The sequence below is a fragment of the Pristiophorus japonicus genome, chromosome 9 (assembly GCF_044704955.1).
Source record: "Pristiophorus japonicus isolate sPriJap1 chromosome 9, sPriJap1.hap1, whole genome shotgun sequence".
Classification (NCBI taxonomy): domain Eukaryota; kingdom Metazoa; phylum Chordata; class Chondrichthyes; family Pristiophoridae; genus Pristiophorus; species Pristiophorus japonicus.
The window spans coordinates 77,599,126-77,624,795 of NC_091985.1; the positions used below are offsets into that span (position 1 = coordinate 77,599,126).

The window sequence follows — 25,670 nt, forward strand, 5'->3', positions numbered from 1 at the left end:
GATTCCGACGGATGTACGCCTGACCGGAAAAGACACAGAGCGGCAGTAAAGCGGGCGGCGCTGTGCAGCTAGTGATGGAACTGCCGAGCGCGCATGTCCGCTGTTGCTCCAGGCGCGCGGTGCTAGTGGCGCTCGAGCGCTTCTCCGAGCCGCTGCATCAACGGCTGGGAAACACAGCGCAGGTGGGAGAGCGGGAGGCCTGGCGGGTGAGTGAGGGAGAGAGAGGCAGGGGGAAGCCCAGCCGTTGTGGCTGGGGAAGAGGGGCGGCGGCTCCACAGCGGGCCTGTGGAAAGGAGAGAGTGGGGGCGGTGGATGTGCAGAAGAGGCTACAGTCAGAGGATCGGAGGGGTGAAACCTCAGAGAAACTACACACCACCCCCTGCTGTTGTCACTCCCCCCTGACAGGATGCTTGTGCGGGCTGCGCTCTGCTCAGATATGGGACTTAAACCCTATGTCCCGCCCAGTGCCAAGACAGCTGACTCCCAGCCCTGGAAGACTGGATGTCTTTGGTTTCGGGTGGGGTGGAGCGTATATGTTGTGATACACAAGGTATCGTAATTGTGTGGGGCAGGCTTGATGGACCAGGTGGTCTTTACCTGTCTGTCATTTTTCGAAAGTTTGCCCCTTTCGCCCCATGCTTTTCAACTCTCAACATCTTCCCTCCAGCCTCCTCGCCGCTTCTCTCCATTAACTTCAAATCGGTTCAACCCAGTGCCAGGGTTAAGGACATCTCTAGGCTGGAGAGGAACTTGGGAGGGGGAAAATCCAGTTGTTGTGGTCCACGTGGGTATAAAAACGTACCAACGTCATAGGTATGTCAAACAAAGAGGTCCTGCTGAGGGATAATGAGCAGCTCCGAGCCAAATTAAAAAGCAGAACCACAAAGGTAGTAATCTCCAGATTACTACCCGAGCCACGAGCAAATTTGCATAGGGTAAATAAGATCAGAGAGTTAAACACATGGCTCAAAGACTGGTGTGGGAGAAATGGGTTTTGGTTCATGGGACACTGGCACCAGTACTGGGGTAATGGGGAGCTGTTCCGTTCGGACAAGCTCTACTTAGACTGTGCTGGGACTAGAGTCCTGGCGAATCAAAGAATAAGGAGAAGGGGTAGAGCAGAGTAGCACTGGGGGAAATGAAAACCAGTGTGTGCCAGGAAGGGACAGCATGTATAAACATAAAGGTGAATCACAAAGTGAGGTCAAAGCAGGAAAAAATGTTTTTTAAAAAAAACAAATTTAAAAGCTCTTTATCTGAATGCACGCAGCATTTGTAACAAAATTGATGAGCTAACGGCACAAATAGATACAAATGGGTATGATCTGATAGTTATTACAGGGACATGGTTGCAAGGAGATCAAGGCTGGGAACTAAATATTCAGGGATATTTAACACTCGGACAGACAGAAAGGAAAAGGAGGTGAGGTAACACTGCTAATAAATGAGATCAGTGCATTAGTGAGAAACGATATTGGCTTAGAAGATCAAGGTGCTGAATCAGTTTGGGTGGAGATAAGGAATAATAAGGGGAAAAGTCGCTGGTGGGTGTAGTCTATAGGCCCCCTAACAGTAGCTGCGCTGTTGGACGGAGTATAAATCAAGAAATAATAGAGGCTTGTAAAAAAGGAACCGCAATAATCATGGGCTATTTTAACTTTCATCTTGCTTGGACAAAGCAAATTGGCCAGGGTAGCCATGAGGAGGAAGAGTTCATAGACTGTATCGGGATAGTTTCCTTGAAAAGTATGTTGTGGAACCAACCAGGGAGCAGGCTATCTTAGATCTGGTACTGTGTAATGAGACAGGATTAATAAACAATCTCCTAGTAAAGGATCCTCTAGGAATGAGTGACCATAACATGGTTGAATTTCAAATTCAGTTGGAGGGTGAGAAAGTTGGATCTCAAACCAGTGTCCTAAGCTTAAATAAAGGAGACTACAAAGGTATGAAAGCAGAGTTGGCTAAAGTGGACTGGGAAAATAGATTCAAGTATGGGACGGTTGATGAGCAGTGGTAGACATTTAAGGAGATATTTCATAACTCGCAACATAAATATATCCCAATGAGAGGAAAGGCTAAGAGAAGGGATAACCATCTGTGGTTAACTAAGGAAATAAGGGATGGTATCAAATTGAAAACAAGGACCTACAATGTGGCCAAGACTAGCGGGAGGCCAGAGGATTGGGAAACTTTTAAAAGCCAGCAAAGAACGACTTAAAAAAAATGAGAGTGGGAAGATAGATTGGAAAGTAAACTAGCACAAAATATAAAAACAGATAGTAAGAGTTTCTACAGGTACATAAAAAGTAAGAGTGGCTCAAGTAAATGTTGGTCCCCTGGAGGATAAGACTGGGGAATTAATCATGGAGAACAGAGAAGTGGCAGAGACGTTGAACACATATTTTGTATCAGTCGTCACGGTAGAAGACACTAAAAACATCCCAAAAGTGGACAATCAAGGGGCTATAGGTAGGGAGGAACTTAATACAATCACTGTCACTAATGAAGTAATACTAGGTAAAATAATGGGACTAAAGGTGGACAAGACCCCAGGACCTGATGGTGTACATCCTAGGGTCTTAAGAGAAGTGGCTGCAGAGATTGTGGATGCATTGGTTGCAATCTACCAAAATTCCTTCAATTCTGGGGCGGTCCCAGCAGATTGGAAAACCGCAAATTTAACACCCCTATTTGAAAAAGGAGACAGACAAAAAGCAGGAAACTATTGACCAGTTAGTCTTAACATTTGTCATTGGGAAAATGCTGGAATCCATTATTCCGGAAGCAGTATTTGGAAAAGTATAATTCAATCAAGCAGAGTCAGCATGGTTTTATGAAAGGGAAATCATGTTTGACAAGTTTGCTGGAGTTCTTTTGAGGATGTAACAAGCAGGGTGGATAAGGGGGAACCAGTGGATGTGATGCATTTGGATTTCCAGAAGGCGCCACGTAAAAAGTTATTGCACAGATAAAAGTTCACGGGGTTGGGGGTAATATATTAGCATGGATAGAGGATTGGCTAACTAACAGAAAATAGAGAGTCGGGATAAATGGGTAATTTCCGGTTGGCAAACAGTAACTAGTGGAGTGCTGCAAAGATCGGTGCTGGGGCCTCAACTATTTACAATCTATATTAATGACTTGGATGAAGGGACCGAGTGTAATGTAACCAAGTTTGCTGATGATACAAAGATGGGTGGGAAAGCAAATTGTGAGGAGGACACAAAACATCTGCAAAGGGATATAGACAGGCTAAGTGAGTGGGCAAAAATTTGGCAGATGGAGTATAATGTGGGAAAATGTGAGGTTATCCACTTTGGCAGAAAAATAGAAAAGCAAATTATAATTTTAAATAGAGAAAAATTGCAAAGTGCTGCATTACAGAGGGACCTCGGGGTACTTGTGCATGAAACACAAAAAGTTAGTAAGCAGGTACAGCAAGTAATCAGGAAGGTAAATGGAATGTTGGCCTTTATTGCAAGAGGGATAGAGTATAAAAGCAGAGACGTCCTGCTACAGCTGTACAGGGTATTGGTGAGGCTACACCTGGCATCCTGCGTACAGTTATTTAAGGAAGGATACACTTGCATTAGAATCTGTTCAGAGAAGGTTCACTAGGTTGATTCCGTAGATGAGGGGGTTGAAGATAGGTTGGGCCTATACTCGTTGGAGTTCAGAAGAATGAAAGGTGATCTTATCGAAATATAGAAGATAATGAGCGGGCTAGACAAGGTGGATGTAGAGAGGATATTTCCACATAGAGGGAAACTAAAACTAGAGGACATAGTCTTAGAATATGGGGCTGCCCATTTATAACTGAGATGAGGAGGAATTTCTTCTCTGTGGGTTGTAAATATATGGAATTCTCTGCCCCAAAGAGCTGTGGAGGCTGAGTCAGTGAATATATTTAAGGTGGAGATAGACAGAGTTTTGAGCGACAAGGGAATAAAGGGTTATGGGGAGCAGGTAGGGAAGTGGAGCTGAGTCCATGATCAGATCAGCTATGATTTTATTAAATGATGGAGCATGCTCGAGGGGCCAAATGGCCTACTCCTGCTCCTATTTCTTATTTTCTAAAACTCCACCAGTGCCCTGCTCGCCCATCACCCTGATCCCCAAAGAGATTGAATATAAAGTACAGAAACAAAATGCTGCGGATGCTAGAAATCTGAAATAGAACAGAAAATGCTGGAAATACTCAACAGGTCAGGCAGCAAGCTTTCAGGTCGATGATCTTTCATCAGAACAGGAAAATGTTACAAATGTAACAGGTTTTAAAGCAAGTGCAGAGACAGGGAAAGGGGTGAAGAGAACAAACGGGAAAGTATGTGATAGGCTGGAAGGCAGGTATGATTAAATGACAAAAGATATTATTGTACAAAGCACAAGAAGATGGTAATGGGGCAAATAAAGAAACAAAAGATGTAGTATAGAAAAACTGAAAATGACATAAGCAGAATCATTACCAGGAGCTGCTGTCCGAAAAAATGGGGGGTGTAGCTCTGATCTGAAATTGTCAAACTCAATGTTGACTCCAGAACCCTGTAAAGTGATGAAGTGCTGTTGATTGAGCTTCAGTGGAACAGTGTAGGAGGCTGAGAATGAGATCGGAGGGGGGCACAGAATTAGTAACAAGCGACCGGAAGCTCGGAGTCACACTTGCAGACTGATTGGAAGTGATCACCCAATCTTCTTTTGATCTCCTCCAAGGAGACTGATCGTGAGTAGCGAATGCAGTATCCTAAATTGAAAGAAGTATAAGTTTCACCAAGAGGAATGTTTGGGGTCATAGATGGTGGGCAGGGAGGAGGTTAAAGGGCAGGTGATACATATCCTGTGCTGTGGGATGGAGAGGGGATGATAGAGGAGTGGACCAGGGTGTCGGGAAGGGAATGGTACCTTTGTAATGCTGAAAGCGGAAGGGAGGGGAAGATGTGTTTGGTGGTGGCATCATGCTGGAGGTGGCAGAGGATGATCCATTGAATGTGGAGGCTGGTACGGTGGAATATGAGGACGTGGAGCCCTATCGTGGTTCTAGGAAGGAGGGGAAGGGGTGAGAGCAGAAGTGTGGGAAATGGATGGACACGGTCGAGGGCCCTGTCAACCACGGTGAAGGGGAATCCTCTGCTGAGGAAAAATGAAGACATACTGGAAGGACTGGACATGGGCAGCCCAGTTTTGGATCACCTCTAGTTTACATAGAATGTGGGAGGCCAGCCAGGAGTGTGTTGGAATAGTCAAGTCTTGAGGTAACAGGCATGGATGAGGGCTTCAGCAACTGATGAGCTGAGGCAAGGGTGGAGACGGGCGATGTTACGGAGATGGAAATAGGCAGTCTTAGTTATGCTGCGGATATGTGGTTGACAGCTCATTTCAGGGTCAAATATGACACCAAGGTTGCAAACAATGTGGTTCAGCCTCAGACAGAAGTTGGGGAGAGGGATGGAGTCAGTGGCGAGGGAACAGAGTTTGTGGCGGGGACCGAAAACAATGGCTTCGATCTTCCCAATAGTCAATTGGAGAAAATGTCTGCTCATCCAGAACTGGATGTTAGAGAAGCCATCTGACAATTTAGAGACCGTGGAGGAGTCGAAAGAAGTGATAATGAGGTAGAGCTGGGTGTCATTAAGTGTACATGTGGAAACTGATGCTGTGTTTCCAAATTATGTCTCCAAGGGGAAATATGTAGATGAGAAATATGAGGAGGCTAAGGATAGATCCTTAGGGGACACCAGAGGCAACGATGCAGGTCGGGAAGAGAAGCCGTTGCAGGTGATTCTCTGTTTACGATTAGTTAAGTAAGAATGGAACCAGACGAGTGCAGTCCCACCCAGCTGGACGACAGTGGAGAGGCCATGTCAAAGGCTGCAGACAAGTCAAGAAGGATGAGGAGGGATAGTTTGCCTTTGTCACAGTCACAAAGGATGTAATTTGTGACTTTGATGAGAGCCGTTTCGGTACTGTGGTAGGCGCAGAAACCGGATTGGAGGAATTCAGACATGGAATTGCGGGAAAGATGGGCACTGATTTGGGAGGCGACAACACGTTCAAGGACTTTGGAGATGGGACAGTAGTTTGCAAGGACGGAGGGATCGAGGGTTAGTTTATTGAGGAGAGGGGTGATGACAAATTTGAGGGAGAGAGGGATAGTTACTGGGGAGAGAGAACCGTTAACAATGTCAGCTAATAGAATGCCTAATATATGCAATGTGTATAATGCAGTCAATATATAATATACTGGATGCAACACAGTCAATTCAGTGCAATATATAACGTTGGATAATGGTAGTAAATGCAATATCAATTATGTATTTGCACTGTATAATACTGTATGCAAAATAAACATGGCCAATCTGTATAGTGTGTGTATATACTGTATAGACAATTCACTGTTCCATGGTATATACTACTCACCAGTTAAGCATTCTTCTGAATGCCCTGATTGGTAAACAACTTTCTATGAACACTTTACTCAATCTGATGCAAAACACATGTTTACTGTTTTATGTTGTGATGCAGATAACCTGCAATAACACAAGCTGCATTGATAACTTTTAACAAAATTTCAAATTGGCATGACATGAGGTTTCTGCTTTGTAGTTCAGTTCCTACCACTCAGTGTTCTCTATTAAGTGTGCCTATTTTCTGATGATTAACTAGTAATCATCATTTGCATTCATTACATCACATGCAATAATCTCTCAATGTGAGCGTGGTCTTGTATTAACTGTCTAGCGTATTCTTGCTGTCAGTATTAGTCCAGATATCTGACGGCAACATGCAGATGGACTAAAACATACAAGATTCTGAGGGGCATTTACAGGGTAGATGCTGAGAGGTTGTTTCCCCTGGCTAGAGTGTCTAGAACTAGGGGGCACAGTCTCAGGATAAGGGGTCAGCCATTTAAGACTGAGATGAGGAATTTCTTCACTCGGAGTAGTGAATCTTTGGAACTCTCTACCCCAAAGGGCAGTGGATACTGAAGTGGAGTATATTCAAGGCTGAAGTCGATAGATTTTTGAAAATTAAGGGAATCAAGGGATATGGGGATAATGCAGGAAAGTGGAGCTGAGGTCGAAGATCAACCATGATCTTATTGAATGGGGGAGCAGGCTTGAGGGGTCGTATGGCCTACTCCTACTCCTGCTCCCAATCCTTGCGTTCTTATAACTCATGATTGGATAATGCTACTCCTGGGTTTCGATTGCTATTATAGACTCCTCTGTTTTCATTCTTGTGGCTTACATTGTCATCTGAACCTCTAAGGGGAAACTACAATGTAGATAATGAATGGATCGCCCATAACCATACTAATTTAAAAAAAAAGTACACCAGTGTTTTCTCATATCATTATAGGTCAATAAAGACATTTGTGTGCCTTGTATATCAGTTACTTCAATAAATTTGCATATAGCTTGCTGTAGTTGCATAAATAAAATGTTATTGTTCATGCACCATAGTTGCAAAAATAAATCTGTATTTTTTTTGGAGCTCATCCCATAATTAGAAATGGAATAGGTCAGCAGGAGAGCCATATGCAGCATGACATTACAAATAAATAGAATATACATGTGCAATATATAAAATTGGTACTGCATAACTGTATAAAGTTAATTTAAATGTGCAAGTCCAGAATATGTAACGCCATTGAACGCACTTCCTAGTCTGTACTTGTAATTATTACTTGTTATGTTGCAACCACCTGGGAGAGACCTCATCAGCACAAAATACAAGGAGCTCATAATTATAAGTAGGCCTGATTTAAAATTAGGTTTCACCAATTTCCATCGACAAATTCTTGGAATCTTTTGGGTAGTGAATAAAAACTCATTACCCTTGAAATTGACAACATTTCCCCCCTGCCCCCACCCATTTTTTTTCTCTCCCTCCATTGTTTGCTTACCAAAATCAGGTTCAGTGATTTTGCACAAATTGCATCCGTGACTTCAGCATGCACATTACAAGTTGCATGTGCCTGACATCACAATGCAGACATCTCTGGATGCAATTTGAGTGCAACATAAAGCTAGAAGGCCATTTTTTTTTTAGGGATGTCTATTGATCCAGCTGTTGGAGGCTTAGGCTGGTGGTGATTTGCCTTCCATGTTTCTGCTTATCTTGCTCATCTCAACTCAGCCACAACTTGGTGCTTCTCTTGATAGCATCAGGAATTTGTGAGTAATTTCTGTAATGCAGCACATTGAAGTACCAGACCCACATGATTTCAAAACCAGTCTGATTTCTGCCAAACTAAAGCAATAAACACTGCCTGTGATCTAACTCTGTGGCCTAGATTTTGGTGGAGTCTGTTAGTTAGACTAGTTTTGTGTACATTTAGGTTTTTAAAAAAAAAATGTTGCCCACAAAGTTTGCTAGAAGTTCGAATTGATAACAGAGGGCAACAGAGCATCTGGGACTTTGGTGAATAATGGGACAAACAGTGTACAGGTATCTCCTTAACCAATGAGATTAAAGGATTGAAAAATAAACAAAGAATTGAGAAAGTGGGTGAACTTTATGTCAAATCAGGTATGGAAAGAAATAGAGGAATAAAGATACTGGATTGAGAGACAAAATAAAATTGAGGAAAAAAATTTACATTAAAAAAAAATCTCCCAACAATTCACAACCTGAAGGAATGAGGCTCCACACTTTCAATTGTTCACTTTCTGGACAAGAGTGGTTTATTAACAGTTATTAACAATTATCATGTCATTAAAAGGGTACTTGCATGTTAATTACTGGATGTAACACACTGGAGTTTAATGGGAAATTAATGTGCAAATGGAGCAACTTCATGAAAATCATTGCGAGGTTAAACGCAAGATACCATTTTTGCAAAGCTAACGGCGGAGCGGCAAAAATCAGCCAATAGCTTGTGGCGATTCACAATTCACGTATTAGCTCTACCTCACCAAGTTGCTGGCCCATTTGCACATTAAGGGCCTGATATTTTTATAACACGCTGTTTTTACAGCAAATTCTGGGCCTACATAGAGAATGTTTTTGACTTTGAACATATGCCATAATTGTTTTTGTTACAGATATTTGAAACTGCTATTCAGGAGAATATCCTTGTCAATGGAATGTTATGGCAAGAAGTATCTGAGGAAGAGGAGCTGAGATATGGTATGGAACCAAATACATTCAGTCAAATTTTCTTTGTAATCTCTAGATCATAAAAATATTTAGTGGAAATTGAAGTGTTAAGGTAGATGTTGCGCTTTGTCAGGAGACACCAAAACTTTCCTATGCAGTCTGATCACAATTCTCCTGTATCAGTTCATCTTTGGTTTTGTTTAAATAAATCTAGAATGGGCTGCATTTTTCCTTACCTATTCTTAAATTCCTTTTAGCTGCCCAAAATCTAGATAATGTAGTAATACCCAGAGGCTGAACAGAGAACTTTTGTAACTGTAGTAGAGTTTATTGGAATATATCACCTACTGCATTCTCTTCGATGTGTGGAAGAATATACATCAAGACTGAGGCTCAGTCTATAATTGAACAGAGAACACAATTAACATTAAACACATAAATGAATAGTATTCAGTACAAGTAGTATATAGTAATTGAAAACTTTACTATTCACCTCAATGTCAACAGCAGAAATACTTCTTCTGCACTAACTTGCATGATGATTGTTCAGTTAAGTGGCAAAAGCATTAGCATGGAGATATAAATTTAGCCCAGTCTCTCTTAACTGGGACAAAGTCAGCCCAGGAAGATCCTTTGAAGACATGTCCGAACAAAGGACTTTTGAAATTGTATCTCCTAACTACATTAGCTGGACAAGTCAATTACATATGATGTTTGAATTGAATGGGATTGCTTGATTTATTGATCTTTGTCAATGCTTTAAGACTTTAAATGACCTGTTTGTTGGGTCCCCATACAAGTACTCATTACTGAGATTTAAAATTGGTAACATCCTGCTCTGTCATCCATACTCTCTCTGGAGCCTTAATATTCTTTACTATTTACAGGAACCAAAACTAGACAGTCCAAATGCAAGCATTTAAGAACCTTAAGTATAGTACTATTATCTTTTACTCAATTGCCCCAACAGTACACCAAAATCCTATTTGCTTTCTCTACAGGCACCTCAAGCTGCCTGTGCACATTTAGTGTGCACCCCTCAATCTTTTAAATGGTTCATTTACCTTTTAATGGTTATCTCTGCATGGTTGGAGATTCCTAACCCCAAGTGTATGAACACTGCACTCGTCCACATTAGATGGCATCTTCCACACAGGCCCATTCAACTAACTTGCCTAAATTTACCTTCATGCTATTGGTTTGGTCTGAATTATTAATCCTTGCACATATTTTTTGTATCATCTACGCATTTAAGAAATATTCCATTTAATCCCTTCTCTAGATCATGAACAGCAGTGGTTCCAATACAGTACCCTGCAGAACTCCATTTATAACCAGGCCCGAATCAATCCACTATTAATAATAACCAACTGCTTATACAATTTCAACCAATTACCTATCCTATAATCCTATGAGATCTAATTATTCCTAATAGTTATCAATTGCTTTTGGAAAACAAGGTACAGTATATACAACATCAACCATCATGCTAATGTTATTCGTTATATTTAAAAAGGGAGATAGAACAAGTTCAGGGACTATAGACCAGTTAGCATACCGTCAGTGATAGAATAGATAATGGAATCTTTATTCAAAGATGCAGTACAAAAACATCTAGGGGCTGATTTTCAGCAAGGCCTCCGCCCACCCAAAGTGCCGCCGAGGTACCGAACGGTACTTTGGGCAGGATATTCATGAAGGTGGTCCCCTCGAAGGCAAATGGAAGACGTACGCCGCCAATCTGGGCGGCAGCGGGCGACAGGTCGCATTCTCGGCGGCAGAGACGCTTGCCGCCCAAGTGCCGCCTAGGATGGAGTCGGGCCCACGGAGGGTCAAAGACCTGAAAATAAAAATTAAAAAAAAATACAAAAACTATCCGAAGACCGTCAGGGGACTCCATGCAGGTAAGTCGCGTTGAAAATTTTAAAAAAATGTTCACTTACCTTTTCTTCAGGTTCTTCAAACATATCGTTGGGTACAGACCAGCCTGCAACCAGCGGTCCACCCCCATTCTGCCGCCGACTTCCGCCCACAGGAATCTGGGAGCTCGGCGGGCGGGAGCTCGGTTCCCACCGGCTCTCTCCTCCCGCCCGTTCCACACCACCTCCAAAGTGGCACTGGGCAGATCTGCAGGAGGGATGTCAGCGGGAGTGGGCAGCAGTGGGCGGTGGGCTGCTGAAAATCGGTCCCCTAGAAACTGAAAATTTAATAAAGAATGGTCAACATGGATTTCAAAAGGGAAGGTCCTGCTTGACCAACCTTATTGAATTTTTTGAAGAAGTAATAGAGTAGACATCGGTAATGCAGCAGATGTAATATAAATGTATTTTCAAAAGGCCTTCAATAAGATACCAAATACTGGAGGAAATTCATCCGGGAGGGCGCGGAGCACCTTGAGTCTCGTCGTCGAGAGCATGCAGAAATCAAGCGCAGGCAGCAGGAAGAGCGTGCGGCAAACCAGTCCCACCCACCCTTTCCCACAACAACTATCTGTCCCACCTGTGACGGGGATTGTGGCTCTCGTATTGGACTGTTCAGCTACCTAAGGACTCATTTTTAGAGTGGAAGCAAGTCTTCTTCGATTCCGAGGGACAGCCTATGATGATGATGACATAGTAGATTCATGACTACGGTCAGAGCATGTGGAGTCGGGACAAATAGCCGAATGGATAGCCAGCTGGCTACAAAACACAGCAGAGAGTAGGGGTTAAAGATAGTTACTCAGACTTGCAGAAGGTGTTGCACAGGAATCGGTGCTGGGACCACTGCTCTTCACTATTTACATAAACGATTTGGACTCTGGGATCGGAAGTACAATTTCAAAATTTGCAGATGTCACCACATTGGAGGGTATAGTTAATACTAAGGAAAACTACAGCAAAATACAAGAATACGTTAATAAACTTGTAGAATGGGTGTGTAAATGGCAAATTAATTTTAACATAGATAAGTGTGAGGTGGTGCATTTTGGTAGGTGGAATAGGGAGACCACATACTCCTTGGAAAATAGAGTCTAAATGGGCTAGAGGAAAAAAGGGATCAAGGGGTATACATTCACAAATCATTAAAAGTAGCAACGCAAGTTAACAAAGCCATAAAAGTGCAAACAAAGCACTGAGGTTAATTTCTGGAGAAATAGAATTGAAAAGCAGGGAGGTTATGTTAAACTTGTATAGAACCTTGGTTAGACCACACTTAGTGCTGTGTACAGTTCTGGTCACCATATTACAAAAAGGATATAGAGACACTGAAGAAGGTTTTAAAAAAAAAAAAAAAGATTTACAAGAATATCAGAGCTGAGAGGTTATAACTATCAGGAAAGACTGGAATAGGTTGGGGCTTTTTTCTCTAGAAAAGAGAAGGCTGAGGGATGTCCCAATAGAGGTCTTTGAATTTATGAAAGGATTTGATAGGGTAGACTAGAGATGATGTTTCCACTTGTAGGTGAGTCCAAAACTAGAAGCCATAAATATAAGATGGTCACTAATAAATCCAATAGGAAATTCAGGAGAAACGTCTTTACGCAGAGAGTGGTTACAATGTGGAAATTGCTACCACATGGAGTAGTTGAGTTGAATAGCATGGATGCATTTAGGGGTAGCTAGATAAATACATGAAAGAGAAAAGAATAGAAGGATATGCAGATAGGGAAGGAGGAGGCTTGTGTGGAACAGGAAATACCAGCAAGACCAGTTGGGCTGAAGGGTCTGTTTCTGTGCTGCAAATCAGATGTAACTGAGCTATCTATGAAGTTTACCATCGCTGTGTAGCTAGTATAAGAACCATAAGAATTAGGAGCAGGCCATTTGGCCCCTCGAGCCTGCTCCACCATTCAATGAGATCATGGCTAATCTTGTACCTCAACTCTACTTTCCAGCACTATCCCCATATCCCTTATTATCCAAAAATCTATCGATCTCTGTCTTAAATATACTCAAAGTATATACAGCCCTCTGGGATAGAGAATTCCAAAGATTTACCACCCTCTGAGTGAAGAAGTTTCTCCTCATCTCAGTCCTAAATGGCCGACCCCTTTTCTGAGACTGTAACCCCTGGTTCTAAACTCCTCAGCCAGAGGAAATATCCTCACTGAATCTACCCTGTCAAGCCCTGTAAGAATTTTGTATGTTTCAATGAGACCACCTCTCATTCTTCTAAACTCTACAGGCCTAGTCTATTTAATCTCTCCTCATGGGACAATTTCCCCCCCCAACCCCCCATCACAGGAATCAGTCTGGTGAACCTTCGTTGCACACCCTCAATGGCAAGTATATTCTTTGTTAGGTAAGGAGATCAAAACTGTGGTCTCATCGGGGCCCTATATAATTGACGTCTTTACACTTGTACTCAAATCCTCTTGTAATAAAGGCCAATATACCATTTTCTTTCTTAACTGCTTTCTGTACCTGCATGTTACCTTTCAGTGATTCATATACAAGAACACCCAGGTCCCTCTGAACACCAATATTTTCCAATCTTTCACCATTTAAAAAAATACTCTGCTTTTCTATTTTTCCTACCAAAGTGGATGACTTCACACTTCTACACATTATATTCCATTTACCATGTTCTTGCCCACTCACTTAGCCTGTCTACATCCCCTTTGAATCTCTACCTCCTCCTCACAACTTGCATTCCCACCTAGCTTTGTATCATCAGCAAACTTAGATATATTAATTTGGTCCCCTCATCCAAATCATTGATATAGAAATTTACAGCGCAGAAGGAGGCCATTTCGGCCCATCATGTCTGCGCCAGCCGACAAAGAGCCGCATGGCCCTTGGTCAGCAGTCCTCAAGGTGTGACCCTTGGTGAGGCCACACCTTGAATATTGTGTACTATTTTGGTCTCCTAATCTGAGGAAGGACATTCTTGCTATTGAGGGAGTGCAGCGAAGATTCACCAGACCGATTCCCGGGATGGCAGGACTGACCTATGAAGAAAGACTGCATCGACTAGGCTTATATTCACTCGAATTTAGAAGAATGAGAGGGGATCTCTTAGAAACATATAAAATTCTGACGGGATTGGACAGGTTGGACGCAGGAAGAATGTTCCCGATGTTGGGGAAGTCCAGAACCAGTGGTCACAGTCTAAGGATAAGGGGTAAGCCATTTAGGACCGAGATGAGGAGAAACTTCTTCACTCAGAGAATTGTGAACCTGTGGAATTCTCTACCACAGAAAGTTGTTGAGGCCAGTTCATTAGATATATTCAAAAGGGAGTTAGATGTGACCCTTACAGCTAAAGGGATCAAGGGGTTATGGAGAGAAAGCAGGAATGGGGTACTGAAGTTGCATAGTCAGCCATGATCATATTGAATGGTGGTGCAGGCTCAAAGGGCCGAATGGCCTACTCCTGCCCCTATTTTCTATGTTTCTATGTTACATATAAACCTATGAACAATGACGGAAAGGCAAAGAGCAACCAGCCCGCCTCATACAACTGTGACACCCCTTTTACTGAAACATTGTGCACTCCACCCCAACCGGAGAGGCAAAAACCAGATAAAAACCCAGGCCAATTTAGGGAGAAAAAATCTGGGAAAATTCCTCTCTGACCCATCCAGGCGATTAAAACTAGTCCAGGAGATCACCCTGGCCGAATTCTATTCCCTGCAGTACTTGCCATTATATCTGCGCCATCCAACAAAAGGTCATCCAGTCTAATCCCAATTACCAGCTCGAGGTCTGTAACCCTGCAGGTTACTGCACTTTTAAGTGCCCATCCAATCATTTCTTAAAAGTGGTGAGAGTTTCTGCATCCATCACTCTTCCAGGCAGCAAGTTCCAGATCCCCACAACCCTCTGCGTAAAGAAGCCCTCCCTCAAATCCCCTCTAAACCTTCCACCAACCACCTTAAAACTATGCCCCCTCATAATAGACCCCTCCACCAATGGAAATAGACCCTTACTATCCACTATGTCTGTCCAGGCCCCTCAATATTTTGTACATCTCAATGAGGTCTCCTCTCAATCTCCTCTGTTCAAATGAGAACAAACCCAGCCTATCCAATCTGGATATAGATTATAAATAGCTGGGGCCCAAGCACCGATCCTTGCTGCACCGCACTCGTTACAGCCTGCCAACCCGAAAATCACCCGTTTATTCCTACTTTCTATTTACCAATCCTCAATTCATGCTAATATATGACCCCAATCCATGAGCCCTAATTTTGTTCAATAACCTGTGTGGCACCTTATCGAATGCCTTCTGAAAATCCAAATACACCACATCTGCTGGTTCCCCCTTATCTATTCTGCTAGTTAGAACCTCAAAAAACAGATTTGTCAAACATGATTTCCCTTTCGTAAATCCATGTTGACTCTGCCAATCCTATTATTATTTTCTAAGTGCCCCGTTACCATGTCCTTAATAATAGATTCTAACATTTTCCCTACTACTGATGACAGGCGAACTGATCTGAAGTTCCCTGTTTGGTCGCTCTCTCCCTCCTATGCTTTTTATATATTTTAACAGTAAAATAACTACAAAATGAGGCATCAGAAACTTACTAATACAACTAAATCTGAGTTTCCTGGTTGTGACTAAATGTATTTAGATGGTTTTTGAATTATTTTGTAAGCCAAAATGTTGAATTAGGTTTCACTATAATAGCATAGGTTAATTATTTTTCTTTCTTCCTGACTTATATTTCCATCTAAACTGAATCTGTTACTCTTGATTAAATTCTGCTTGTGGAAGATCAAGAGGCCGCTACTGATCTCTCTGATCTTAATACCTCTGTACCTTATTACATTATTAAACTTCTATGCTAGCCAAAAACATGTTTTTTAAGGTTTATGTGTTCATTATGTCTGTAGAAACTGATTTCAGTAGGCTGGTTCACCAGTTCCAAAAGTGTAATATTGTATTAATGTGATAAATGAATACTGTTCCTTTTTTTACTAAATGTCTTAGTATAACCATTTTATTTCCAGGTAATGACATAAAGAGCTTGGATGATGATTTGGATGAATGTATTAAAGAGACAGCATCGAAACGTAAGCAGCTTCCCAGGAAGATTGTTGGACATCTTGCTAGGACCATGAAAGCAGAAAGGGAATCACTAGTACGTTGACATTTTGTTGTATCTTTTTGTTGGAATTCAGTTTATACTGATTTGCTGTATGGGTTGTATGCTTTATACTTGACAACAATTAACTTCTACTGTACTTAGTGAATAAATTCAACTGCAAACTGTTTTAAGTGTTGAATATGCAGTAAATCCCTTTTACAATGAAGGATGGGTTGTATCTATTAAAAGGGGTCAGTTTTACAAACTCAACATTGCCACTTGACCGTGGCAGCATTGTCAAGCCAGTAACAAATTGCAGTATTTGTAGTTCCCTATTTAGGGACTGGAGGCCATTATAAATGCATTGACTTAAAAAAACCTCAATGCTTGATATTTGAATTTTAGTGAAAAGATAGGTTAATGTTTGGGATATAGACACCATGGGCCCAAGTTTCCACATGATTTGCGCCTGATTTTTGGAGAACGGACTATCTTAGAAATCGCAATTCTCCACATTTGTTTTTCTGCAGTTCTCGTCAGGTAGAACAATTCTACTTTGGAACAGAATTTTTTCTTCAAAAGGGGGCGTGTCCGACCACTGACGCCTGACTTCAAAGTTTCCACAGTGAAAACGTACTCCAAACTAAAGTAGAATGGAGCCAGTGAAGATTTTTGTAGAACTGAAAAAACCTGTTCTACACATTAAAAAATCAGGCGCAGGTTACAAATTAGGCGCCCAGAACGAGGTGGGGGGGAAGGGAACTCATTAAATTCGACAATAAATCCTTATTTATACTTCTACAAATATTATACAAATAAATCCAACCTGAATAAACATTTATAAGCCAAGAAAAGATTAAATAAACCATCTTCCTACCTGTGTGAAAGTGCTTCAGCCAGGGAGAATTCTGCAGCCGTTCGTGCCGCTGAGCGGGAGCGGGAGCGGGAGCGGGAGCGGGAGCGGGAGCGGGAGCGGGAAGCCATTCGTGCCGAGGAGGAGGAGGAGGAGGAGGAGGAGGAGGAGGAGGAGGAGGAGGAGGAGGAGGAGGAGGAGGAGGAGGAGGAGGAGGAGGAGGAGGAAGAAAAGGAGGAGGAGGAAAAGGAGGAGGAGGAAAAGGAGGAGGAGGAGGAGGAAAAGGGAAAAAAAAAAAAAAAAAGCCGAAGCCGTTCGTGCTGCTGAGAGGGGGGGAGGTCGGGTTGGGTCCAGTCGGGGGGGAGGGGGGGGAGCGGGTGTCGGGGCAGGGGGGGAAGCGGGTGTCTGGTCCGGAGGCAGGGGGGAGCGGGGGTCTGGTCGTGGGGGGGGAGCAGGAGCTGGCCGTGGGAGGAGCCTTATTCACGCAGCCCCAGTGAGGCCATTCAGCCAGGGCTAGGGGCTGCGTGCTTCGGGCCCCTCCCACACAGTTTGGCGCCTGGAGCTACTGCACTTGCGTGCCCACTGTAGCGCGCATGTGCAGAGGTCCCAGCACTGTTTTCAGCGCAGGAACCTGGCTCCGCCCCCCCATAGATCGTGCTGGCTGCGCCGAGGGCCAGAGGACCTACAGGTAGGTGGAGAATACCGAGGATTTTTTTAGGCGCGAAAAACGGGCACCCAGCTCGGAGGGGCGCCTGTTTTTTTTCTTGTGGAAACTTGGGCCCCATATAAGAACTGGACATTTTTGTATGTGATCCTGAAGAGGAGAGTAACTCTAGGTATATGTATTTATCTCTAGATCTAAAACAAAGTATCTAAACATTTATTAGGCTTAAGTAGCTATCTTCTGTGTTGCTATTTTCATTTAGGTTTTCTAAATTGTCCCCTATTTGTATTGGGACCTTATTACATGGTTCATATCAATTTACACACACTGGTTTGACATCGTAAAGAAAATGTGAGCTTATCTCAAGAGTTTATGTAGGACCTTAGTGAATTCGTTCATTTCTTCAAAAAGCTATATTCTGATTTCCCTTTTTTAAAAAAACAAGTTAGCCATGTAGCTTAAATGTTACAGTGCATTTTCCATGTGGTGGGGCTGGCTGTCACTCAAATTTATTTGCATAGTTTTAGCTATTAGGTTGAACATCCTTTTTGCTGTCAACCGTAAAGGAATGGCGCTCATCATTCACCTCACTGCCCACAGACTTTTTGTCAGCAGAGATTTCCTCTAATCTGACGTCTTTTCCAGCGCGGCGCCCTTAATCTGTGGCGTCTGTGAGCAGGAAAAAAACATTGAGGCTCTTCAGCCAATCAGATTGAAGAATCCTCACTGAGACATAGAATCCAAAGCAGGAAGTATTAGCAGGAAATGTAAATTAGATTAAAATGATCTACATATAGCGAAATAAAGATTGAGAAATGCAGATGGGATTAAGGCAAAGCGATAAGAGAGACAATGTTTTTTTTAATTATATTTTTTATAAAATCTCCAACATTAATCTGAGGGAATGAGACTCTACATTTGTAAAATTACTTTTTCAAGGCCAGAGAGGTTATTCAGCACTAATTGTCACTTAGCACACTGTTAGAAACTCACTTAGCCCTGAATGCACCAGCCCTAACTTTATCAGCCGTTTTTAGAGCAGAACTAGTGGGCAAGTACAACAAGTGATTTCAGTGCTGAGTCTATTGGCGAGAACTGCAATAGCACACCCTGTGGAGGAGCGATCTTTGATAGCAACTTCTGGATTTCCGCTTTTAACTGCATATGTATGTTCTCCAGACGTTGCTGTCCGATTTACCCCATAATAGCGGCGAGCACTGATCCTTATCGTCATTATTACTGCAAAATCCGACCCTTGTGATTGAGAGCACTTTGTTTTTATGGGAGGGAAAACTGATATAGTCTGCTTCCTGCTGTTACATGTGATATTGAAGGGAAGAGCTCAGAGAATGTTTCTTATGCGGTGAGTTGTTGGCACATGGAATATCTTACCAGAAATAGTGAAGAAAGAAAAATCCGTAATAGCTTAAAAGCGAAGTGGATAAATATTTGAAAAGAAAAAATCATAAAAGGGTATGGGGAAGAGTTACAGGAGGGGATGGCGGGAACTAAGTCTTTCTTTCAGAGACCCACCAAAGCATAATGGGCCAAATGGCATCCTGTGCTGTAAGATTCTATGATTCCTGTTAGCTGGTATGAGTGATAGAAAGATCTGCAATCTAGACCACTCTACTTAATTCAACCTGCAGAAACTTGAAGTGAGCCAGAGGAAAGGGGTTACTTTGATGATTAATATTTAAATGTTTTAACTAATTGCTTGTATTTAGTTTTATTACTGATATTAATACAATACATATTTAATTGTGTGCAGAAGCTTCTTCAGCCTGCAGTAAACTCCCAAATGAAACTAGAAATCCATGCAGAACAAGGTAAGCATGTAAGCAACTGTATATTTTTTTCAGGCTCCAAAAGCCTTATCCAGTTACTATGTTACCCACTAAACCATAATCCATTAGATATATTTGAATATTGTTTTATTGGGGAAAATGAAAAATGGATGTTAGCTATCTTTGTTGTGCTTTTCTCTCTTCTTTTGCTGTTCTCAAAGGTCCATCTGGGACCATGCACCATTCAGAACCTAGAGAGTGTGGTGGATTGCCTGCTTCTCAGGACACTTCTTTTGCTTTTCATAACCAGCTACCAAAGGACTGTTAATTTTTTTTTTCATTCCTTTGGGGAGGGGCAAAATGGTTGGCCTTTACCCAGCATCTCCCTATGCAATGGAACAGAAATCAGAAATTCCAACAACTTGCATTTATATAGCGCATTTAACGCAGTAAAACATATAAAGGCACTTCACAGGATTGTTATCAAACAAAATTTGACACCAAGCCACATAGGATATATTAGGACAGGTGACCAAAAGCTTGTTCATAGAGGTAGGTTTTACGGAGTGTCTTAAAGGAGAGAGAGAGAGAGAGAGTGTTAGAGATGAGAAGTTTAGGGAGGAATTTGCAGAGGTTAGGACCAAGGTAGCTGAAGGCATGGCCTGCAATGGTGGAGTGAAGAAAATTGGGAATGCAGACTAGGCCAGAATTGGAGAAGCGCAGAGAACTCAAAGGGTTGTAGGACTGGAGGAGATTGGGAGGGGCGATGCCATGGAAGGAATTGAAAACAAGGATGATTATTTTAAATTCGAAGCGTTGCTGAACTGGGAGCCAACGTAGGTCAGCGAGCACAGGATTGATAGGTGAATGGGAGTTGGGATATGGGTTTTGTATGAGTTAAGAGGATTGGAGGCTAGCCAGGAGAGCATTGGAATAATCGAGTCTCGAGGTAACAAAGACATAGATGAGGGTTTCAGCAGCAGATGAGCTGAGGCAGGGGCGGAGATGGTCAAAGTTACAGAAGTGGAAGTAGGCATTCTTGGTGATGGAGAGAATGTGGGCTCAGAATCTTAGCTCAGGGTAAAATAGGATGCCAAGGTTGCAAATGGTCTGGTTCAGCCTCAGACAGTGGCCAGGGAGAGGGATGGAGTCAGTGTCTAGGGAACAGAGTTTGTGGTGGGAACCGAAGATAGTGTCTTCAGTCTGCCCAAAATTTCTGCTCATCCAATATTGGATGTTCGACAAACAGCGAGATAAATCGGAGGCAGTATACTGGTCAGATAGAGCTAGCTGGGTGTCTCTAGCATACATATGGAACCAGGCGTGTTTTTGTACAATGTTGCCGAGAGAAAGCATGTTGATGAGAAATAGAGGCAAATGCTGGTGTTCCATTATACTGCTCTTTTTAAAAATATTAATAGTGCATTCATTTTTTTAAATTGCTACACTTTCAGCCAACTTTGCTCATTGTACAGATAACATTACTCAATATTGTCTCTGATCTTTGTCAATTGTAAAAAGATGGTTTTGAACACTTAATCAAATATAGATGTCATTCTAGCACGAAAACGATGTGTAAACTGAAGAAATTGGTGGATAATAAATACCAATGGGCAAAATGAATAATTATGAAGTTCTGTTTTAATTATCTTTGGGCATCAGGAACTATTTACTCAGAAGATTAAATGGGTGCATAGAGTATCGGGTAGATAATGTGTTTTGTCGAAGGATTTGTACTTGAGGCTTGGGTCTGCTGATCAGTTTTCTTTTAGAAAAATCCTGGACCACTGATTATCAACTTGTGTTGGTACTTAAGGATATGACATTTTTAACTAATGTATTTTGCAAATGCATTTTTTATTAGCATCCAAGGAGGCACAGATAGTGAGAATTGCATCAAACATTTCTCAAGATATGAGTGATGTTATGAAGGTAAGCTTTCCAGAGCAATCTGTATATTTTTAATTCTTCTATCTCTAGAGGAAGCTCAATCAGCAGTTCAACTTAACAAATTTCAGGAGCTTCACTTTTTTTGAACTGTAAGATCTCAACTGGTGCCTTTGGAGGAACTGTGTGTCCACTTTTCAGACAACTTTGGACAAATCACCCTGCCTCTAGACTGGTTTGTGTTATCTTGGACTCACCCAAGTGTTCTTGGCTAATTATAATACTGCACTATTAAAAATGTGTGCATTTGGCTGCTAAAATTGACTTAAAATGAAATGGATAGTTGGGAATTTTTTTAAGTGGCGGTGTCCACATACATCTATCCAGCAATGTAATTATGTCTATCTATCCATCCAGTAGATGTAGCAATAAAAAAAACTTCCAAATTGTGTGTGTATTAATTAGTCCAGGATCTACAGTTTGGTTTTGAGCAAGAGACAATCCTTCTTTTGCTGCAGTATATCATTTTTGCTATCAATTAGAAATGTTCACATATTTACACAAATATTTACCTAATTTCAGCCACTAGGTGGTAATGTTAAGAAACCAAAAACTAGAACTGTACCCGTGAACAGCTCCACCCAGTGACTGAAGTTGGATAGTAAAACAATACGTCTCATTATTGAAGTCTGTTACAGTGGCAAGATAAAGTGCCAATGTCATGAAGCTTCCTGAATAGGCCAGTTTCAAAAGATGGTTTCTGCTAGACTGAAGTGAAAAGGTTGAAAAATATAAAAAGTAAAGGAGACTAGCACCCTTGAAAGCTCAATGAGTAGTGGAGCCATACTGACCAATAAGGTGCCAGGTTCAATCCCTAATCTTTGCCGAGTTAGCTGATTTCTGCTCGGGTGCATTAATTGGTTTCAACATCAATGGGTTAATAAACTGGCATGGCTTCCTACTGCTGTTCAGTGGCTGCTTCTGGAGCACATGTAGATAGGATTGTGTTTGGCAATGAATGTCCCATGCAGTATGGTAGGCTAGTGGTTAAGGTACTAGATTAGTATTCAAATCCCACTGGCAAGTTGTGAAATTGAATTTAATAAATCTGATTATGGCTAGCACCAAAAATTAACCATGAAAGCTGCCAGATTGTTGATTTAAAAACCCAATTGGAACTGGTTCACTACTCGCATTCAGGGAAAGAAGCCTGCTGTCCAGTCTGGCCTACACTTGACTCCAGTTCCACACCATGTGGTTGATTCTCAATGTCCCCAGGGCAACTAGGGATAGACAGTATATACTTCCTTGCCAGTGTTGCCTATATATCAAGAACATTTTTTAAGTTGATTTTCTGTCAATGCAATTGAAGCTCATATGAATAAAGGCTAATTGAATGTGACTAACCCTTTGCAACTGGACCCAGTAAGGAACAAGTGCTTCATAATTGATGAGGTTGGGATGAAGATTACAAATTGGAATTGGATTGTGGTTAATTTTGGGAACGTTTATAGGGAAGTGGTTGCTATAGCCATATGTTTACAACGACATGACCTATGGGTAATTGATCAGTATGTCAAGTCTGAAGGTTAATGCTATTCTCATTAAAGGCTTTTCTATAACGTGCAGATTTTTTAGTATACTTTTAGGTGTAAATAATTTTGGTGTAATAGTACTAATAACAATGTTTTGTTCCCCAAGCATTTACCAACATTTATGGAGAAAGCTGAGGGACTTTTGCAAACTCTAAGTCTCGTTCCCGTTATGAAGCAGTCCCAGACAAATAAGGCAATCTTCTCGACCCACACAGAGATGTGCTTCCAAAATAACAAAGGACAAGCTCTTCCAGTTGGAAAAACAGATGTTACTCCTATAGAGACTGATGAAACAAAATTGCTGAAGAATCTTCGTTCACAGAAGAGCAAAGTAGATTCTTGTGTTTTTAAAAAATACCCAAAGCGAAGACTGCATCTCAGCCAGTAAACCTGCGAATATCCAATGCCAACAGACAACTTGTACATTTCTGTATATAATAGCGTTAAATAAGTGTTATATCGGCAAAGGTATAGGGCCAAAGTCTTCTATTCATCATATTAACTAGGTAATAGAGGGCAGCACTGAGGAGGAGTCTAAAAGTAGAGACCATAAAATGGAAAATTAAGTAGGTGGAAGAATTGTCTAAGTACATACAACTAAAACAGGTTTGGCACCTGATTCCACATTTGCCGGAGATGCTAGGCTTAGATCTTGATTTAAACATTGAGTTTAACTTTTTTTTATGTTTCAGAAATCTTTGACTTGTATTTAATGTTCTAGAGATACATTTCTATTTTAAGACTACAAAATCCTTTTTAATCCTTTTTTTAAGTGAAGAAAACGCTTGGTTTTTGTTTCTCACTTTTTACACTTTTCACTTAACTGAGCCGATCTGATATTCTGTTCTAGTGTAATGTATATTGTGACTGTACCAGTTACTTCACATCCAGCAAATTAAAATAAGATTGAACAAATGTGGTATGGTAAATCTAAACAAATGAACATCTTCAATTGTAATATAGAGAGACTTACTACTTTCTAACTCGAATGTTTTCTGTATAAGTTTATTAAGGTTTATTTAATAAAAAATATGGCATATCATTGACTGCTTAACTGATTTTTGTTAAATATTGTAAAGGTCAAAATTTTAAATATCCAATGTCTTTTTGTATGTTTACATTTGTTTTATGATTTTAAATACATTTAAGGAATATACTATACAGTGTAAAAGCTAGCTGATCATACTTTATAACGTAGTGTATAATACAAAATTTATTAAGAACATAAAAAATAGGAGCAGGAGTATTTCATTTGGCCTCTCGAGCCTCAATAAGAATATGGCTGATCTGATCATGGACTCAGCTCCACTTCCCTGCCCACTTCCCATAGCCCTTTACTCCCTTATCACTCAAAAAATCTGTCTATCTCCACCTTAAATATATTCAATGACCCAGTCTCCAGAGCTCTTTGGGGCAGAGAATTCCATAGATTTACAACCTCTGAGAAGAAATTTCTCCTCATTTCAGTTTTAAATGGGTGGCCCCTTATTCTAAGACCTTGTCCCCTGGTTTTAGTTTCCCCTATGAGTGGAAATATCCTCTCTGCATCCACCTTGTCGAGCCCCCTCATTATCTTATGTTTCGATAAGATCACCTCTCATTCTTCTAAACTCCAATGTGTATAGGCCCAACCTACTCCACCTATCCTCATAAGTCAACCCCCTCATCTCCAGAATCAACCTAGTGAACCTTCTCTGAACAGCCTCCAATGCAAGTATATCCTTCCTTAAATGCGGAGACCAAAACTGTACGCAGTACTCCAGGTGTGGCCTCACCAATACCCTGTACAGTTGTAGCAGGCCTTCTCTGCTTTTATACTCTCTCCCCCTTGCAATAAAGGTCAACATTCCATTTGCCTTCCTGATTATTTGCTGTACCTGCATACTAACTTTGTGTTTCATGCACAAGGACCCCCAGGTCTCTCTGTAATGCAGCACTTTGCAATTTTTCTCCATTTAAATTATTATTTGCTTTCTATTATTTCTGCCAAAGTCGCTAACTTCACATTTTCCCATATTCTACTCCATCACAAAATTTTTGCTCACTTGCTTGAAAATTGCTCAGGTTAATTAGATAGCAATAAATTGCAGTCAATAACTGGCTTTTTAAAAAATATATCATTTTTCTAATGTAATTTGGTGCACAACTGTGATCAATGTATTTTATACAGAATAAGAAAATATAAAAAATATTTCCTAACTTTTTGCTTTTGTTTCACATTTTTAACCTCTAAGCTTCCACACTTTGTTCTCGAACTCTTGCTTTTGTTGCCCTTTCTGTAAGTTTTTCCTGCCAATATCTATATGTCTATCAATTTCTCCCTTCCTAACAGAAACAGGAGTAGGCCATGCAGCCGGTTCCGCCATTCAACGAGATCATGGCTGATCTGTATCCTAACTATTTACCCGCTTTGGCTCAATATCCCTTAATACTCTTGGCTAACAAAAATTGTATAGATCTTAGATTTAAAATAATTCATTAAGCTAGAATTTACTGCATTTTGTGAGAGTTCCACACTTCTACCACACTTTGCATAAATTTCCATCCTGAATGGCCTGGCTCTGATTTTGAGGTTAATTCCCCATTTTCTAGATTCCCAACAACAGAAAAAACTTTCTCCCCAATCAATTTATTTCAAAATCCTAAAAACCTCAATCAAATCACCCCTTAACCTTCTATATTCCAGGGAATACAAGCCTAATTAATGTAATCTAATTTAACACTGGGAGTCCCAGTAACATTCTGGTGAATCTAAACTGCTTCC

The 25,670-nt window shown here is 41.3% G+C and overlaps 1 protein-coding gene across 3 annotated transcripts; it reads left to right on the forward strand.

Annotated features, from left to right (window-relative positions):
- On the forward strand, window positions 1-25,025 carry nsl1 (NSL1 component of MIS12 kinetochore complex). Of its 3 annotated transcripts, none has more exons than XM_070889498.1 (6): window positions 1-182; window positions 9,048-9,132; window positions 16,044-16,174; window positions 19,409-19,466; window positions 21,289-21,356; window positions 23,013-25,025. In XM_070889498.1, the coding sequence occupies exons 1-6, from the start codon at window positions 75-77 to the stop codon at window positions 23,292-23,294; spliced, it is 732 nt and encodes a 243-aa protein (XP_070745599.1). In that variant the 5' UTR covers window positions 1-74; the 3' UTR covers window positions 23,295-25,025. The 3 variants fall into 3 exon arrangements, with proteins under 3 accessions (XP_070745599.1, XP_070745598.1, XP_070745601.1); XM_070889497.1 differs by having other exon boundaries at window positions 2-206; XM_070889500.1 differs by lacking the exon at window positions 1-182 and adding an exon at window positions 823-1,423.
- The last annotated feature ends 645 nt before the right edge of the window (window positions 25,026-25,670 follow it).

What these genes read in the sequence shown, in the direction of transcription:
- nsl1 (XM_070889497.1), top strand. Translation starts at nt 75, where the DNA reads ATGGAACTGCCGAGCGCGCATGTCCGCTGTTGCTCCAGGCGCGCGGTG. An exon ending in AAGCAGAAAGGGAATCACTA is followed by an intron (nt 16,175 to 19,408) that starts GTACGTTGACAT and finishes AATTGTGTGCAG; the next exon opens with AAGCTTCTTCAGCCTGCAGT. An exon ending in ATATGAGTGATGTTATGAAG is followed by an intron (nt 21,357 to 23,012) that starts GTAAGCTTTCCA and finishes TTGTTCCCCAAG; the next exon opens with CATTTACCAACATTTATGGA.